The sequence below is a fragment of the Aptenodytes patagonicus genome, chromosome 1 (genome assembly GCF_965638725.1).
Source record: "Aptenodytes patagonicus chromosome 1, bAptPat1.pri.cur, whole genome shotgun sequence".
Lineage (NCBI taxonomy): Eukaryota > Metazoa > Chordata > Aves > Sphenisciformes > Spheniscidae > Aptenodytes > Aptenodytes patagonicus.
The window spans coordinates 142,980,382-142,997,886 of record NC_134949.1 but is presented as its reverse complement, the minus strand read 5'-3'; the positions used below and the strand labels follow the sequence as shown (position 1 = coordinate 142,997,886).

General features: G+C 40.9%; 1 protein-coding gene across 4 annotated transcripts in view; it reads left to right on the top strand.

Moving 5' to 3' along the window:
• The window catches only part of FRMPD4 (FERM and PDZ domain containing 4), a 325,375-nt gene that overhangs the window by 257,199 nt on the left and 50,671 nt on the right, over positions 1 to 17,505 (top strand). For all 4 annotated transcript variants that reach the window (XM_076357583.1, XM_076357572.1, XM_076357594.1 and 1 more), the window contains one exon: positions 1,661 to 1,763. In XM_076357583.1, coding sequence (XP_076213698.1) covers positions 1,661 to 1,763 — 103 coding nt within the window. The remainder of the gene's footprint in view (positions 1 to 1,660; positions 1,764 to 17,505) is intronic.

The window sequence follows — 17,505 nt, the reverse complement described above, 5'->3', positions numbered from 1 at the left end:
TTATGCTTAAAAGTTCAGCTGTTACGTAGAATTGCCTTGGAGCCAAGGGCAGGGATTTGACTTTGCTCTTGTTCGATATGTTCTCAGAACCCCCGCAGAGAGCAGAGGAGAGGCAAAATTGACTGTGAAGTTCTGATGTCATTTACCCACATGCGTGCATTGATTATATTTGTATTGCTTTCAGATGAAATGAGCAATCTAACTAATATTTGAACTAGATCCAGACAGTTCTTTTCTCCCAAGTTAGCATTATTAATGTAGTTTTATGTTAACGTTCCGTTTGGAAAAGGTGTTTATTATATTCTGTTCCAAGTGAATAGGAGGACAGATGAGCTCAGGACAACATTCTCCTACATGGATTTGTGTCCATTTATGCTGGATACATAAGTGAAGTTAAGTTTTGAAAGCAAACAGAGGAAAGGAACAGTATTAGCTCAATTGTTAAATGAATTGGTTTTGATACTGAAACATTTTCTTTTGAGACTTTATCTTCATATTGGTAATATTACTGGGTTTTTTATGTATCATCATTGCAGAGTTTAAAGACAGAAGACTAGAGAGGATATATCTTTTCACTTGCAGTTGCGATGTCACACCCTCTTCTGGGCATGTAATTGTGCTGAGAAGCAAAGTATTATGTACATTTTATAAAGCATAAACTCAATATGCATTTCAGCAGTGTCAGAATCCAAAGCACGTAGACCTGTACATGTCTGATTGTCTGCTCAGACTGATGCTAAATATCTGTGTCTAACTGAAAGTGGCAGTGCTTTTGGATGTACGTAAAACTTGTGTTTACCAAGTGGTAGGAATCTAGAGGAAAAGAGACTCAGAGGCTGGAGGTATAGAAACTTACTGTCTTCTGATTGAAGGAAACAGGTTTGTTTTGCCCAGAACAAAAAAGTCAGAGGAGAGACCTGCGAATGACGTTCAAATATGTAAGTGATGTTTCATAGGAAAGAGGATTAAGACGTTCTCCAGTGTTACTTTGCCTGGGACAGGAAACAATGTGTTGCAACAAGGAAGATCTGGTGTAGACACCAGATCTTGCCCAGGGAAGTGGTTGAGTCCCCATCCCCATCCCTGGAGGTATTTAAAAGACGAGTAGATGAGGCACTTAGGGACATGGTTTAGTGGGCATGGTGGTGTTGGGTCGATGGTTGGACTCGATGATCTTAGAGGTCTTTTCCAACCTCAATGATTCTATGATTCTATGACACCTGGGAAAAAGACTTCCTGATCTTAACAGTGGTTAAACAGGATCATTTATTTACAGGAAAAGGGAGTCATCCTCAGGGTGGTCTTACAAGAATATCAGACAAACATTGATCAGGGATGAGTAAGGTATGGTTGATCACACCTTAAAGGGTGAATTAGGCTACCTCTTATGGTCCTTTTGGCCCTCCAGAAAATCAAGCTCTTATTTTTAGGTGGCTAGATGTGGGTTTGGAAATTAACTTGAGGAACTTCAGTAGAAGCTGTTAAACCACTGGCTTTCAAGATTTTCCTGGTGAGGAAGTACTGGTAATGTCAGAAATAGTGTTAGTGTTAAGCACGCTATTAGTTGAAGAAAAAAACACTCATAGTATGTGAACAACAGAGTGTGCCTATGCATTTACAATGGTCTGCTAACCTGTGCTCTTTTTTTTTTTGTCTCCAGGCGGCCCCTCTGAAGGAAAGCTTATACCAGGGGATCAGATCATAATGATTAATGATGAGCCAGTCAGCACCGCTCCAAGGGAGAGAGTCATCGACCTTGTCAGGTAGTTGATGTCCTGTCACTTCAACTATGAACCCAGTGGCTTATTGCCTGTGCAGTCATTTGATAATACAGCAAGTCTTCCCTTCTCATGGCTGAGAAAAGAGAAAATAATGTTATTTTAGTCGTAATGAAGAATGGTGAAGTACTTTAGTATTGAAATGAAGTGTCCTCTTAAATGTCCTCTGGGTAGCTGAAAAAATATAATAAGATATTGGAACAGCTCCAAAATACTTGGGTATCAAAAGAGGAATAGTATTCTCCTGGTATTTATGTTTGGTATGGGTTGTTGAAAAGATAACTCCTGGAACAAGGCAGCTCCAGTCACTGTTGCTCTATTGCTTTTTTTTACATGAAGAAAGTTGAGTCAGGTCTGTCTTACGTGAAGAGGAAAGAAAATGTGGTGGGGTGATTTTTGAGAGCAGATGGGTGCATGTAAATGGGAATATGGTAGAGAAGCTCAAAGAGTGTTTGGATGGATTGCAGGTAGGTGAGTTTGTGTGAAAAGAGGAGGCAGGGCTGTGTAGATAGGAGGCAGAAAACAAGACAAAAAAGTGACTGTGGAGAGTGCAGGAAAGGAGAAATGTCAATATTTGTAATGGGATGTAAAAGGAAAGAAAGGACAGGGACTGACAAATGCTCAGGATGTAGAAAAAGATGTGATGTGGTTCACATAATAAGCTTTGCATTTTGAGTAACAAGAAATGTTAGTGCATTGCATAGAAAAATGACTAGTAATTAAAAAATTAAACATAAAAATTATTATTTTAAATTCCAGTAGCCTGGTTGCCGGACACCAGTTTTGTTTCTGTATTTTCCTTCTCACTGGTGTAAACTCTGAATTGGTGGGTCTAGTTGATTCCTGGGAGATACTCAGGTTTTAACTGTGCAGGTACCTGTCCTCAGAACTGGTAGCTGTCACTGTTGTCAGTGTTACCCATGTAATTTTGAAAAGTCACATTTGCTTCCAGAAATTTGGGCAGGAGGTGTCGTGATAGTTGTACTCCTCTTGCAGATCACAATTTGAGCAAATGGGTGCTCATTTGCTGGGGATTCAGCTGTGAAGCGAACTTCCAAAGGAGATATGGAAATGGTATAAAGATGCCAGCAACACTGATGCCTTTATCTGTGTTAGGCGGGTTTGGACAAAATACAACACATTTTCAGATTTAAAAAAAAAAGCGTTAACCTGCAAGTCAACTAACAGAAACACAGCACATTAAGAGGGGACTGACACTCTTGTTTTTTGTGACAAAGAGACCCCATGAACTGCAGGAATTGTCCTGTTCCTAATAAATTTCTGTCCTATGCTCTGCATTGACCATCAGCATAAGCCTCACAAATGGGTCTTAAACTCATTTTTGATGTCTTTGTTTCTTCACAAAGTGATCATATTGCAGTTTTCATTCTTTCCCTGATTCTTTGATATGTAAGTAATCAGAATTAGGATCTCTATCTTATTTCTCTGCTGCCAGCAATATGTAGTAATAACAACAAGGAAAATAGACTGATTAGGCCTGAGACAAACTGAGTTTATTGTGTGGCTGATTCTCTGTCTGCCTTCAAATGAGAAACTGAATAAGCATATCACCCTTCCCAATTATGTTGACTCCATAAGTAGTGTCTTATATTAAATGTTGTTGCATTCCAGGGGAAGCTTCTGGTGACACTTTTCTTACACTGTAATTCTACCTCTGCTCTCAAAATCTATCTGCCGTTGGGATTTTGACAGAGACTCATTCTTTGATGAGACTCAGAATGAAATGTATTAGGATTGTCTATTACAGCATTTGAAATGAAGAGCTTTCTTTTCATGCCAATGGGGACACCTGGAATGATTAGACACCATCACTGTACAGTCCTGACACCATAGCAGAAGCAATTCTTTACACCAATGAAATAATTAATCCCTTCTGTATAATAGAAGGTTTTCATATGGGTTAGATACATCTGCAACTTTGAAAATGCTTGCTTTCAGTTTTCAATGTGCATGGAAGCAATTTTGAAATCTTGTTTTCCAGCTGGTAGCAGTATATCTGTGGTCAGCAATGAGTATGTTTTAGATGCATAGGTTAGGCAATGGGCATAATCACAAAATCATAGGAGAATTGAGATGGGATTTCTGGAGGTCATGCAGTCTAACCTCTTGCTCAAAGTGAGCTAGTGTCAAAGTTAGATGTGGCTACTCAACACTTGTCGAATCAATTTTTTAATATCTCCAGAGGTGGAGATTTCACAACCACATTGGGCAGATGTTTCAGTTCTTAACCAGTGGCCTTTCAAAGACGATAGAGAGCAGCTTTTACAAGACAGAGCCAACTCCCTTGGCAGCCTTAGAAGCACGCCATCTAGGCCCATGGACTTGTGAGTGTCCCTCTTGCCTAAGCAATCCTTAATTCAGTCTTTGTCTACCTCTGTTCCCTAAATTCTGCCACTAACCTCAGGGATGAGGGTGGCAGACCTTGCCACTAAAGACCAAAGCCAAGAAAGCATTCAGTGTCCTTCATTAGGTTGCCCACCCCATTTAGCAGTGAGTTCATATTTCCCTTGGCTTTCACTGCTGATGTAGCTGTAGAGGCCCTTCTTGTTACCCTTCATGTCCTGTACCAGTTTCAGTGCCAGCTGAGCTTTGCAAACTCCATCCCTGCCTGGTCAGGTAGGGCTTCTCTGTTTCTCCTGAGTAACCTCTCTCCATTTCCATCTCTGGTTGGCTTGGCTTCCATTTTGTGCTGGGTCACGGTCAGGCGTTCCCTGTGGAGCCACACTGGTGTCCTGCTGTGCTTGCCCACTTCCTTGCGGATTGGAGTAGACCGTTCTGGCCTTTGGAGGAGGCTCTCCATGAAGATCACCCAGCTCTACTGGGCTCTGGCCTTTCAGAGCTGCATCCCACAGGACCCTCCCCACCAGTGCCCTGGACAAGCTGAAGTCTGCTCTTTAGCTTGGACTCTTCTTCCTCCTTTCTCTCAGGATCTTACACTGTACCATCTCGTGGTCACTGCAGCACATCAATGAAAAATTGATATTCCAACACTGAATTTTTTCTGTGATTGCATGGTCTCTTGCTGATTAGGTATAACAAAGTATATTTTATATTCATGATGTGAAATTCTGTGGCTATTTTTATGCAGCTTTCCCTCAAAGCTTTTTGTAAAGTGAAGAAACGATTTGTCTTTATAATTGCAGAGTGTGGAAACAATTAATCTACTTTCAAAATACAGACATAAATATCATAGTATGCCAAACAGAAAAAACCCAAACTACATGAGGAAAAAAAAGGCAGATTTCATAACCAGATGAGCATCATGCTTTAACAAGCTTAGCAAGACTCAAAACTTCCGAGCAAAAGTATACAAAAATGTTAGATGTTAAGTCAACCTTGAATGTTAAACAGAGTTTTTAGTGTAATGCAATATTTAATTGTTTTCCAAGAAAACATTGTCAGGACATTTACTTATGAGAAGAGTTATGCTATTGAAGGAAAAGAAAATGGAAAAGAGAATTTCAGCTACGGTCTATCTTAAATCCAAAAAATAAAAAAAGGTTCAGAATGTCCACTGAGAAGGGTATCTGAAAAATGTCAATTAAATCTTTTTTCATTAGGAAAAAGCATGTCCCTAAGCAAGAAATTTGCTTTATTTCTAAGTTTTCCACAAATAGGTCAGAGCAGTTTTTTTCAGATCATTTGTTTTTCTTCAGCCCTTTTCCTATCAACTCCAAATTCATTGTGTACTTTTTACTCCTACAGGGTTAGAAATAGTTAGACCAGTCTTTTAAGAAAGTCTCTTTTGTGTAATGGTTTTACTACAGGAAAATGCAGGAAGATAAAGGGAGCACGTAATACAGAAATTTTCACATTGTCTCTTTATTACATTTTAATATTTTAATTATATGTGTGCTTTCTAAACATTCATTACTGAAAATAAGCTTCCTTAGGTAGAAAACTGTATTAAAGCCACCTCTGCTGACTCCAGGGGATACTGAGCAGGAACCTAGTGAAAGATTTTGGTTTGTTTTTTAAGAATTGAGGGATGCTGTTGTATCCTAGGTGGTCTCAGGTCTGGAGATTATCGGGGTTATTCATTATAAATATCCCCTGGAGGTCATTCTCATCCATCTAATTCCTTTGGCTCTGCTTTACTGGCAACATTTAATTAGTGTTCAAGTTGTCCTTTGAAAGCCAAGGTTGCAGAAATATGAATACAGTATGGTTTACAGACAAAGTACATAAGGACTCATTATTTCTGGGTAATGTTCAATGGCTTTTGCACTATATTATGTTCTCCTGAGCTATTTTCAAGCACAAACCCAGAAGTCATGTTTACGGTTTCCCTTACAAAGAGAGGTCACCTTTATGAGCGTCACTTATGGCTGCAGTCTAGATGTGTTCCATTCAAGACAGAAAGTTATTGAAGTTGGAAAAAGAGGAAGAAACAAGCCCGGTTTTCTAAATGTGTGGTTACAGTCCAGGCAAGGACCAAGCGAACAAAATACTAAAGAAAGAGGATGTATTTGAAGTGGTGTCGGTTCAAAATTGTAGCAGGAGCTACTTATCTTGGTTTTCTTTTACTGCTGATACAGTTTCCGTGACTTAAAGCTTTTCACACATACTTAACAATAAGTACTTTGAGTCATTGCACAATGTAGCAATTTTTTGCATATTTGAAGGTGAGCAACAATGCAAAACTAAGATATTAGAAGGTGTATTAATGTACTGTATCAATTAATTGGTTGCATGTATTTCATTATCATTGGTTAATGTTAAATTTGTATCTTTTTAATAGTCAGTTTAACCAACCAAGCCTTCTTTTAAAACACTTGAAGAAATATATCTAACAAATAATTTGCCTTATAATATGTTTATAGGTAATTTCTAGAACATGAATGACTTGATTATGTTAGATTGTACTGAGTATGCATTAGTCTACAAGGATCCCAACATATGTAAAATGTCTTTTTTTTTTCTAGCAAGATATTTTACTGAAATTTTAAGTGACACACAGATGTACTGCTTACCCCATAAAGCAAACTCTGAGTAGTTTGGTAGTGGTATTTTGTTCATACTTCAATTAAAACAGTTTTCCAGGCAGCCTGTGAGGAGAGGCAGGCCCCTGAAGAGGGTGATCCATCCGGGATACTTGTTTTGGAATAAACTACCCTGTTGCAGAAAGCTTTATTTATGCATTGACTAAAGATGGAGCACAGAAAACTATCTTAGAATAGAAACCTGACTTCTAGGTTGCTAAATTAGGCTAGATTAGTCCGTTCCTTGAAACTGTAACAGCCGTAAATTAGTATTTGACGTCCTGTGGAATTCCACTAAAAGACTTTAATTGCAAAGCAAGAACTGAAAAAGGTGAAATTCATTAAGGGCTTTTCTTTCTTGTTGGCTCTATTTTCTGTTTAAGAGAAATGACTCAAAAACCTTTCTGAAATAACTCTTGCTTTGGCAAGTTAATGTCACGGCAAGTTTTCATCAAGAGGATCTGGAGGATTCTTTCAATTCTGCAGTAGAATTTCGGTTTTAATTTTGTAGACTGGAGGGAAGGAACCCTCCAGGATTTCAGGCTGCATGTTGCATTTTAAATGCTAACATGAATTTAATCAATACTGACCCTTCTCACCATCGTCATGGAGTGGATGAGGATGCTGTCACTGCTGTTTGACTCCGTGTGTGTCAGGGGACTGGTTTGCCTTCTCTGCATCATCATAGCTAAACACAGGTGCAAAAGGGAGCTCAGTGGCAGTGCCTGTCATCATCGTCTTCTCACAGCAGCTGAAAATACCACTTTTCAAATGTAATTTCTGTCTCTAGGCTTAGACTGTTTCATTTATTGGATCAAGCAATTTTGGTGGACTTAATATTAAAGACATTCTTTCTTCATCAACATCGTAGAGAAAAAAAGCATATTAAGCTGTTAGCTATGATACTGCTTAGCAGCTGAGAATCTTGAAACCTGCTTTTCCTGAAAAACCGGTCATGTGGACCTTTTAATCTGAAAGTACTCTGTTATACTCCCAGTTTGGTATATAAATCCAGAGGCTATACCCATTTTATTTCAGGCCTTGATCTATGAACTGCTAGTGTTTTGGTTTTTGTGTACATAATGCTGAACAGAGGGACAAAATGCTGGACCAAATTATCTGTAGGAGTTTTACAAGTGACATCAATGGGGATAAGCTTTCTGCCAGGGCATTTAATTAACTACTTCTAATCAGCTGGCCCAAGCATGGAGCTGGGAGTCAGGATATGAGAACTCAATTCCTGTCTGACTTGAGGGGTGTTGTTAGATGTATATCTTCTACCTTTTGAGGTGTTTCTGGAACATAATACAGAGATAAGTACTTTAAATCAGCTGCTGCAATCTAACTGTAAGAGCACAGATTTAGTATTCTCTACCGTTTTTCTTGGCTGCCGTGGTGGGGTGCTTCTGGTACTTGAGCTAAGATATTGAGAGCTAATTCAGATCTGTCTAGATTGTAACTATTAATCTGTAATATGGTTTCAGAAATGCTTGCCCACCTTTTCAAAGGCTTGTAAGTGTTAAGCTGAGTTGAAAGCTGTATAGAGATATTACTTGTTATTGTTAAAATCAATACCAACTATGGAAATTGTTCTCTTTTAAATCCATTGTACCTGTGAAAGCATGCAGTCTCATATCCTTACTCTGTTCTTAGCAGAAAGTTGGCTGACATGCTTTAGACAGGTTTGGGCTCAATAATTCAAATGTTTGGAATGCTGAGAATTTATAAGTTTCTTTTCATGTTCACCATGGTGCATGCCCCCTGGAGTTAGCAAGTCTAGGGTCTTTTTGAAATTCCAAGGCTTGATGTGTCATCCAGTTGAAGTGTTGTGTCATCATCTTACTCTCTTATCCTCTAGAAAGAGGAGTCAGCCGTGATGAATTTCAGGTCAGCTGTTCTATAACAAGTTGCTTTATGGTAACTGAATGCAAGGGTATGGACAGAGATGTGGAACAGCTGTGCCCAAAACACAAGCAACTGTACAAAATGCCTTCTTCAGATGTGAACCAGCAAATGTTGCTCTCATTAGCTTGTTCTGACAAGCAGGCTTACTGCTTCTCATACAACTAAACAAAAGCATTGGCTTGTCTGCATGGAGGATTTACTTGGAAGCCAGATGCACTGACGTGAATGTTTCAAAGTAATTGTTTCCATGTAAAGTCATACAAATGAACACCCAGCTTTGAGTTTATTATGAATTAACCCTTCCACGTGGTGGATTTCCTCTATATTGCATGCTCTGCAATAGATGTTTATCCATGTTTATCCTTCTTTGTGCTGTCGCTGCAAGCCCAGTGCATCAAAGGATTACTTCCTGTTGGGATATGTAGCAGGAGGTACCTAAAAATCTCATGTCCTTTGTTTGGGACAGGGTGGGTTAGAGAGGAGGTGTCAAACTACAGAAATCTCATGGTTTCTCTTTCCCGGCCCCATTAGCTGACTCTTTTGGGATGACATTTCCAAATCATAAAAGATTATGTTGGGTAAGCCAGCCCTCCACATCGTGCTGTTGATACTTGAATATTCTGTGGCTTGTGTGGATGCCTTGAGGACATTACTGCAGGACAGCTACACTTACACAAGACAAGCACTGTGATATGGAGCAGTTTAATCAGCAGAAAGCAGAAAACAAGGAGGAAGACAAGACAGAGACAGCTTCAGGAGCTTGCTTGGGAAGTGCCAGTTTGTGCAGAACGGTTTCTGGGATTGGAGGAGCAGTATGGGCTGACAGGAGAGGATTGTACTGTACATCTGGCGCTGCCAGCAAGGAGTGACTGTGAAGTATGCAGATGACAGAGATGCCTTCACCACCGCATGCACAGAACTCTCAGAGCAACTCTGCCCTTCCAGAAGTGTGTGACTGTCCTCACTGGGAAGTTTACAAATCCCTCATCCTGCCAGTCAGTTGCTGACTGATTCAGCACGTACACATCAGCTAATGAAGCTATTGTAATGGAAAACATAGCCATTTTTTAAAAGATATGATAGTTGCGTGGTGTAAGGCCTGTGATGCTTTGCGAAGGCATGTGTTACGCACAATGTGGACAGTGGTGGCATCAGCATTCCCTTTTATCCTGAGACACTGCTGGACATTTGGATCATAGAAATTAACTGCTTTTATCTGCTGCCTAAATAGCTTCAGAATGGCAGAAAAATACTTCTTTAAAAGACTGAAAGGTAGATGGCAGTATCAAGCGAAAGGCTTGTGGTTACTATGAATTATACCCAAATGCTGTATTTTGATAGAAAGACAGCAAAGGTGATGTCAAGAGCTGGGAGGCAAACATATTTTTATGGTTTTGTAAGTTGACCCTTGGAGGGTTGTGTCTGCTACAGGTGCCTTGTATCAGGGAAAGGCAGAAAGATTTTAATCTCCTGCTTTTAAGGAATGCTGGTTTGGGGGTGGCAGTTTTATATGCGCCAGTGCTCATAGGAAATGTAAAAGGTAATTTGAACTGTTGAGAGAGGATGGTGAAAAGACTGTGGCCAATTTGCAATGTCTGGTATAGTTTCATGAATTTGAAATACCTTTAGTCTTTAGCTGTTAGTTCTGTAGAAGCTCCTGGCAGTGTCTGTATTTGAAGGGTTTTGTGCATTTTACAAAAACTCATCTGTTTGTCAAATTGGAGAAGATAAAGCTAGCATAACTGCTAGTGTGGTGGCTATGTATGTCTTTTTTATAGCACAGTGAGAATGGAGGGGGGGGAGAAGCAAAAATGAGTAGCTTTTAAAAGAATCTTGAACCATGTAATTGGAAAATATGAATAAATGGAGGTCTTAAGACCTTCTCCTTGGGGCTGCTTAGATGCTATGGGCAGCTGGCATGCTGAATGGTGCTGTAATCCTGTGTTTGCAGTTAAGGGAGCACTTTTATTCCCTGTCAAGGTGGAAGCAGCACTCCCTGGGGTGGGAAGGAGCTAAGGAGAGTGACTGGGAAATGGGTAAAACCCTACTCAGAGCAAAGTGTTATGGAGAGGTCTTGGTAGTTCATGGTCCATTGGTATAATGGTGTAATTTTAATGAATTGTGTAATGGAAAGCTGATTCAGGAGTGCCTGAAGATGGCAAGACCTTTCTCTGGCTCTTTGGTGTGCTGATTCTGTGTCTTTCTGGCTTCCTCACTCTAAGAGTTAGTTTTTAGTATCATAATCCTATTTACTTCCCAGACTACGTTTAATCTATTAAGTAAAACAAAATGAAGAATGGTGCCTCCTGAAGCTGTGTGTGCCCATAAGGTGGCTGTCCCTCATAACGTTAGGGTCCAGTTACAATGGCTATCTTTACGCTTCCATTTCATATCCCTGCTCTGACAGCAATGTTGCCTTTCAGTTGGCCAAAGACGTGTGGGGGTGACAGTGCTTGACACCAGTAACTTGTGGTTTGTCTGTGGAGCTGGAAAATCACGAGAATAGTAGAGATGAGAAGTACCTGGCTGAACACTAGTCTGATAAAACTCTCTCAATCCAAACTTCTTTTTGATTCAGAGATGTCTAGACTTAATTGTGTTGTAAGAAAATTGGATCTTGCTCTCGGTGCAGTTGACTCTAAATTTTTATGACTCTTTGTGTTGACAAGGCCTAATTTTTGGGGGGAAGCTTTTTCAAAAATATTGAGAAATAAGATCAAAAGGCTTACGATTGTCATTAACAAGTCTTTTCTCTTTCCTGCTTCCCTCCAATAAGAAGAATTTGGGTCATAGTGGAAGGTCAAAGGACAAAAACAGTTTCTCATTAAACGAAGGATCTGAGACAAAAACTAGTAGAAAATAAAAATGGCTAAAAATAAATTCACCTTTAAAAATATTGAATGCTTCAAAAGGCAGCTTAACGCGGTAGATTTCTGTGGGATTTATTAATCAACTCTTCCTGGTTTGATTTCTGATGTGACAATTGATCATCTGTAATTTATTACAAGAAACATATGAAAAATAGTGTCAGAGAAGCATTTTAGCTTCCGCTTTAGCTTTTTTTAGGCTTTTTTCCAAAGATACTGTTCTCTGTTTGACTTTTTGCTTGACTTTAAACATCCAAGTCTTCACAGACCTCCTGGAAGCAGCAACAGTAATAGAGGAAAGATGAATCGCGTGTATTTCACAGCAGGTGTCTTCCAAAGGATATTGGTCTTAGTCTTACTTTGTCTTCATCTGAGAAGCCAAGAGAAACTGGTTCTGAGAAACCAAGAAGTAAGAAATATCAAAATAGAGACGGCAAATACCAAAACAGAGACTGCAGAGATAAACCAGATTGCCATCAACCTCTGCTACTTCAAAGGCATATTTTTTACACAGTATGTGCCGAAATGTTAATTGTTCTGTTAGCCTTATTCCTCTTCATGCAGATCAAAGCTTAATGTATTTTACTTACTGTACAAGGGAAAATCCGTGCAGTCCACTGCCTATATTGTTAAATAAAGTAATCCAGCTTGGTTGGAGGTTTAGTTAAAACCAAATTTGTTCAGCTTGTGAATCAAACAAGACTCCAGGAGAGGCAAAGGTCTTGTCATCTTATATCACAGAACTTACCCATTTTATGATGATCACTTCAGCTTTTCAGCAGGTCTGTTACTAGAAAGCAATACACAAAAAGGCAGTTCTTCTTCTAGAGAAGAAAATCGGTTGCTATAGCAGTTTAAAATCCTTGAGGTCATCTGTATTTCATAAAAACTGTAGGTGTCATGAGGTTTAATTGTTGCACTGAAATCTTTGTTCCATACGTTGTCTTTCTGCTCAATATTCTTTTCTATGCGTCATTACAGTGTGCCTGAGACTTAAAAGGAAAATATGATCTGCCTAAGAGTTTATCAAGAATAATAGCAACAACTCTCTATTTTGGAAGACAGCAAAAAATTAAAACTATTCATTAATTGACTTTGCAGTCCAGTTTCTTTTTAATTCTTTATCTTGTGTCATTCTTCTTAGTGCTCAATTTTACATGGAAATTTTACTTCTGTGACCAGAAATACCCTTTTGTTCTGCATTTTATCTGAAATTCTGTTTGTGTTCAAAGCCTTTAATTAAATATTAGAACAAATGTGTTAGTAAAGAAACCGCTTTTTTCTCCTTAAAGAGTATTGAAACAATTTCTTAGTGTTCTACACCAATTATAGTCATGTTACAGTGTCCAGCAGGCTTATTGAGTTCATTAATAATTCATACAAATTGCCATGGGTTTAAGGAAGGAACTATACCACATATTGACATATGGGAATGAAAGAAAACTCAACACACTCTTTTGCAACCATTTCTTTGTTGGAGAAAGAGGAGATTGTATTATTTATGCTCTGAGGTACATAGACTGAGGGTACAGTTTGTTAATGTAAGTCTTAGGGCTGTTTATTAGACAACATATCATAAGCATGCAGTATGTCTTCTGCATTTGTATGTATGCATTTGCATATGTTTGTATGTATGTGCAGAGAGCGAGAGAGGAATGTGACTCATAAAGCTTTATTATTTGGGATTTGGGATGTGTCCGTTACTTAGAAACGAGAACCTGAGGTTCTGCAGCTCATTTAAACCAAAACCTTATAATGACATTATATATGGTTTGTACAGCCGATCTGTTACAAGGAGAGTTGTGTTAGAAAGTTTTAAAATATTTATTTGAAATATTTTCTGTATCTCTACCTAAAAGTGATAAATAAAAAGCGCCAATTCTGACATCATTGTGATTCTCTCCAGTATTGGAAACTCACGTCTAATTTCTGTTTTACTAGGAAAATACATGTTAAAATAGAGAATGGTGTGAACATAGGGGGTTTTTTATAACCCTTATCATTTCATGAGTATTACTAGTTTTATGGGGTTTTTTTTAGAATATTAGTGTTCATAGCATATACAGGTTAGCTATGGCTATGTATGTATATGCTGCATACATTTTTCTAAAGATACCTAAACCAGTTAGTTTAATCCCTTTGGGGATTGCTTCACCCACAGGAGAGGCTGTGGGTGTCATGAGGCTTTTGTAAGTCAGGCAGCAACAGCTGGAGCTACAGCTCCTGTGAGGCGCTGAGGAGTTCAGGAGAGCAGAGCTGGAGGTCAGTGTGATCCAAGGCAAAACTGGTACTTCAGGCTGACTAACTAAGCATGTCAGTATTTTATAATAGAGTCATAGAATAGTTTGGGTTGGAAGGGACCTCTAAAGGTCATCTAGTCCAACCCCCCTGCAATGAGCAGGGACATCTTCAACTAGATCAGGTTGCTCAGAGCCCCGTCCAACCTGACCTTGAATGTCTCCAGGGATGGGGCATCTACCACCTCTCTGGACAACCTCTTCCAGTGCTTCACCACCCTCACAGTAAAAAATTTCTTCCTTCTATCTAGTCTAAATCCACCCTCTTTTAGTTTAAAACCATTCCCCCTTGTCCTGTCACAACAGGCCCTGCTAAGAAGTTTGCCGCCATCTTTTTTATAAGCCCCCTTTAAGTACTGAAAGGCTGCAATAAGGTCTCCCCAAAGCCTTCTCTTCTCTAGGCTGAACAACCCCAACTCTCTCAGCCTTTCTTCAGAGGAGAGGTGTTCTATCCCCCTGATCATTTTTGTGGCCCTCCTCTGGACCTGCTCCAACAGGTCCGTGTCTTTCTTATGCTGAGGGCTCCAGAGCTGGACGCAGTACTCCAGGTGGGGTCTCACCAGAGCAGAGGAGAGGGGGAGAATCACCTCCCTCGACCTGCTGACCATGCTTCTTTTGATGCAGCCCAGGATACGATTGGCCTTCTGGGCTGCGAGCGCACATTGCTGGCTCATGCCCAGCTTTTCATCCACCAGTACCCCCAAGTCCTTCTCGGCAGGGCTGCTCTCAATCCCTTCATCCCCCAGCCTCTATTGATACTGGGGGCTGCCCCAACCCAGGTGCAAGACCTTGCACTTGGCCTTCTTAAACCTCATGAGTTTTACACTCATGGGTCCGTTTTTACATGGACCCACTTGTCCAGCTTGTCCAGGTCCCTCTGGATGGCATCCTGTCCCTCTGGCGTGTCAACCGCGCCACTCAGCTTGGTGTCATCTGCAAACTTGCTGAGGATGCACTCGATCCCACTGTCTATGTCATTGATGAAGATATTAAACAGTACCGGTCCCAATACGGACCCCTGCGGGACGCCACTTGTCACCAGTCTCCATCTGGGCATTGAGCCATTGACCACTACCCTCTGGATGTGACCATCCAACCAGCTCCTCACCCACCAGACAGTCCACCCATCAAATCCATACCTCTCCAGTTTAGAGAGAAGGATGTTGTGGGGGATCGTGTCAAAGGCCTTACAGAAGTCCAGATAGACAACATCCGTGGCTCTTCCCTTGTCCACTGATGTAGTCACTCCATCCTAGAAGGCCACTAGGTTGGTTAGGCAGGACTTGCCCTTGGTGAAGCCATGCTGGCTGTCTCAAATCACCTCCCAGTCCTCCATGTGCCTTACATTGTTCCCAATGGAGCAAAAATACTGCTGAGGATACTGAGCCGTCCTCACTATCCTGAAGCAAAACCTCTCAGCTTTTTCTGTCCTTATGGTACTGCCCACTGGGATGTGGTGGATTCTTGTACTTCCAGGAGTTTACTACAGAAGAATTTTGGGGGCTGTATCATCAGAAAACTTCTGCTGGTGGGTTATGAAGCCCAAGCGTCCACCCACTGCGGCTGTGGACCAAATACCATGTCTGCCCTCTGACAGGGGCCATGTACTCACCCTCATCTCACTCCAGCCTGCGGCACTGTGCACTGAAAGAGCAGCGGTCAGCTCCCAAGCAGGCGGAAACACATCTTGGCCAAGAGAGTGGTGGAGCCCAGGACCTGCAAGATCACGCTGTCCAACCCCTGTGGTGTGAGGCTGCATGGGCAGGGTGCAGAGGGACCTTTGGGGAATGGGACTGTAAGATCAAGGAAGAAAGACCAGCTGTGGGAAAGATGAAGTGATTGAGGAGATCGTGGGAGAAGGTTACATACAGGGCATGAAGGTTAACATACAGGGTGCCTGTGTCTCAGAGGCACTCCTGCTATCTGTTGTGCATTTTGGCTGGGGGATGGCAGTCCTTCACAGTCCAGTCTTTGTGGGCTGACGTTCTTGCAAGCTGTTGATGATGCATAGCATTTGGTAGAGCAGCCTCAAAGAAATCCTGTGGTGCCTGCCATCTTGTAGTTAACTGTCTGTGCAGCATGGCGTTGCAGTAGCCTCATGCTGCGTCTTCCTACCTCTAGCTGATGGCACAACTGTCACGTGGCAATAGCTGGCCAAATTCCAGAAGTTCAGAAATTTAGGGGAAGGAGCTTTGAAAGTCATGCGCTGTGGTTGCAAGGCAGGTGCTATTTCCCAGCGCAGTGTGTTGAATATGGCCTCTGGTAGTAAAAGCTTTGCTTCAGAAGAAGCCTGGCCAAGGTGAAGTGCAGGGTGGATGTGCCTGTTGCTTGGAGCAAGTGAATTAAAGCTGTTATCATGAGCATTCCTGTCTTGATCACCTTGGCTCGCAGAACTGAAGCTCAGCCTAGGGTGAAACTACCAGCGGCTGTTAAGAGGCAGCATTTCATGCCTCAGCTTGCCATTGCATTAAATAATTAATTGAATCTGACCTTTCAGAGCAGTACATTGTAGCTAACAGAATGAATATAAGAAGGATATAAAAAGGAAAAGAATATCAAGTGGGAGTAGAGAGGCCATATAAACTCTGTAACCATAGAAGGTCTGCAGTGCTGTCCGTTCCTGAAGGTGTGCCGGTAATTGGACATAGTTTAGGAAGAGCGGCAAAAATGGGCCAGAAGTTGTCCCTTTTATGAGAGACATAAGAAGCTCAGCCTAGTTAGGTTATTGCAGGAGAGATCAAGATGGCTTTATCTGAATGTGGACATCTGAACAAGGAAGAACTTGGATAGCAGGCACCTCTTCAGCTTGGTAGAAAAGTACAGTCCAGCCCTAAGAAACTGCAGCTAGTAATACCAAGAGAGATGAGAGCAAGCGAGCTGTGGTCATTCTCCATCATTTCAAGTCTTTAAATGAGAATCTTGTACCTGTTTGGAAAAACGTGCTGTAGCTCAAGCAGAAGTTAAGGCCTTCACAAGACATCTATCAACTATGGTTAGCGGGGGAGTTTGTGTTTTGCAGGAAATCAGATGTAAGTTGTATGTTGGTCTTAGGATCTTTGAATGCATAGGATTAATAAGACTGCCCTATCTCATACCTGAATTACGACTATGAGCAGCTCAAAAAGCTGTGCTCAGTCCCTGTGGGATTATCAGCCCTTACTGGGAAGGGGTGACTTTTCTGGGAAGGTGGCAAAGCAAGTAGCCCTATCTTACAGCAGTAACTTTCTGCTCTCAGGCTCTTGCTTACTATCACCCATGCCCATGTTCTGTCCACCTGCACTTACCGTCACGCAGAGTGTCTTTCAAAGGCTTGCCCACAGCTGGATGTGTTCTCCTGCCTTGCAGCCTCACCAGATACTGATGCTATGCAGGACATGACTTCTTTTTTTTCTTTTTCTTTTTCTTTTTTTCTTTTCTTTTTTGAGGTGTGCATTATTTCACTGGAGCTAGTGAGCTGTTTTTGAGTGGAAGTCAAATGCAGCATGGTATCAGTTACTTTTCTGGTACCCAGTGTTGAATATACACAGTTTACAGTGTGTTTCCTTCAGCTTTCAGTACTAATTTTTTTTCTGCACTGAATACTTGGAAAAGTTCTGTTCTGGCAATTATAGCTCTGAATGTCAGAAACAGTAGGAAGAAACAATAATTTGGTTTG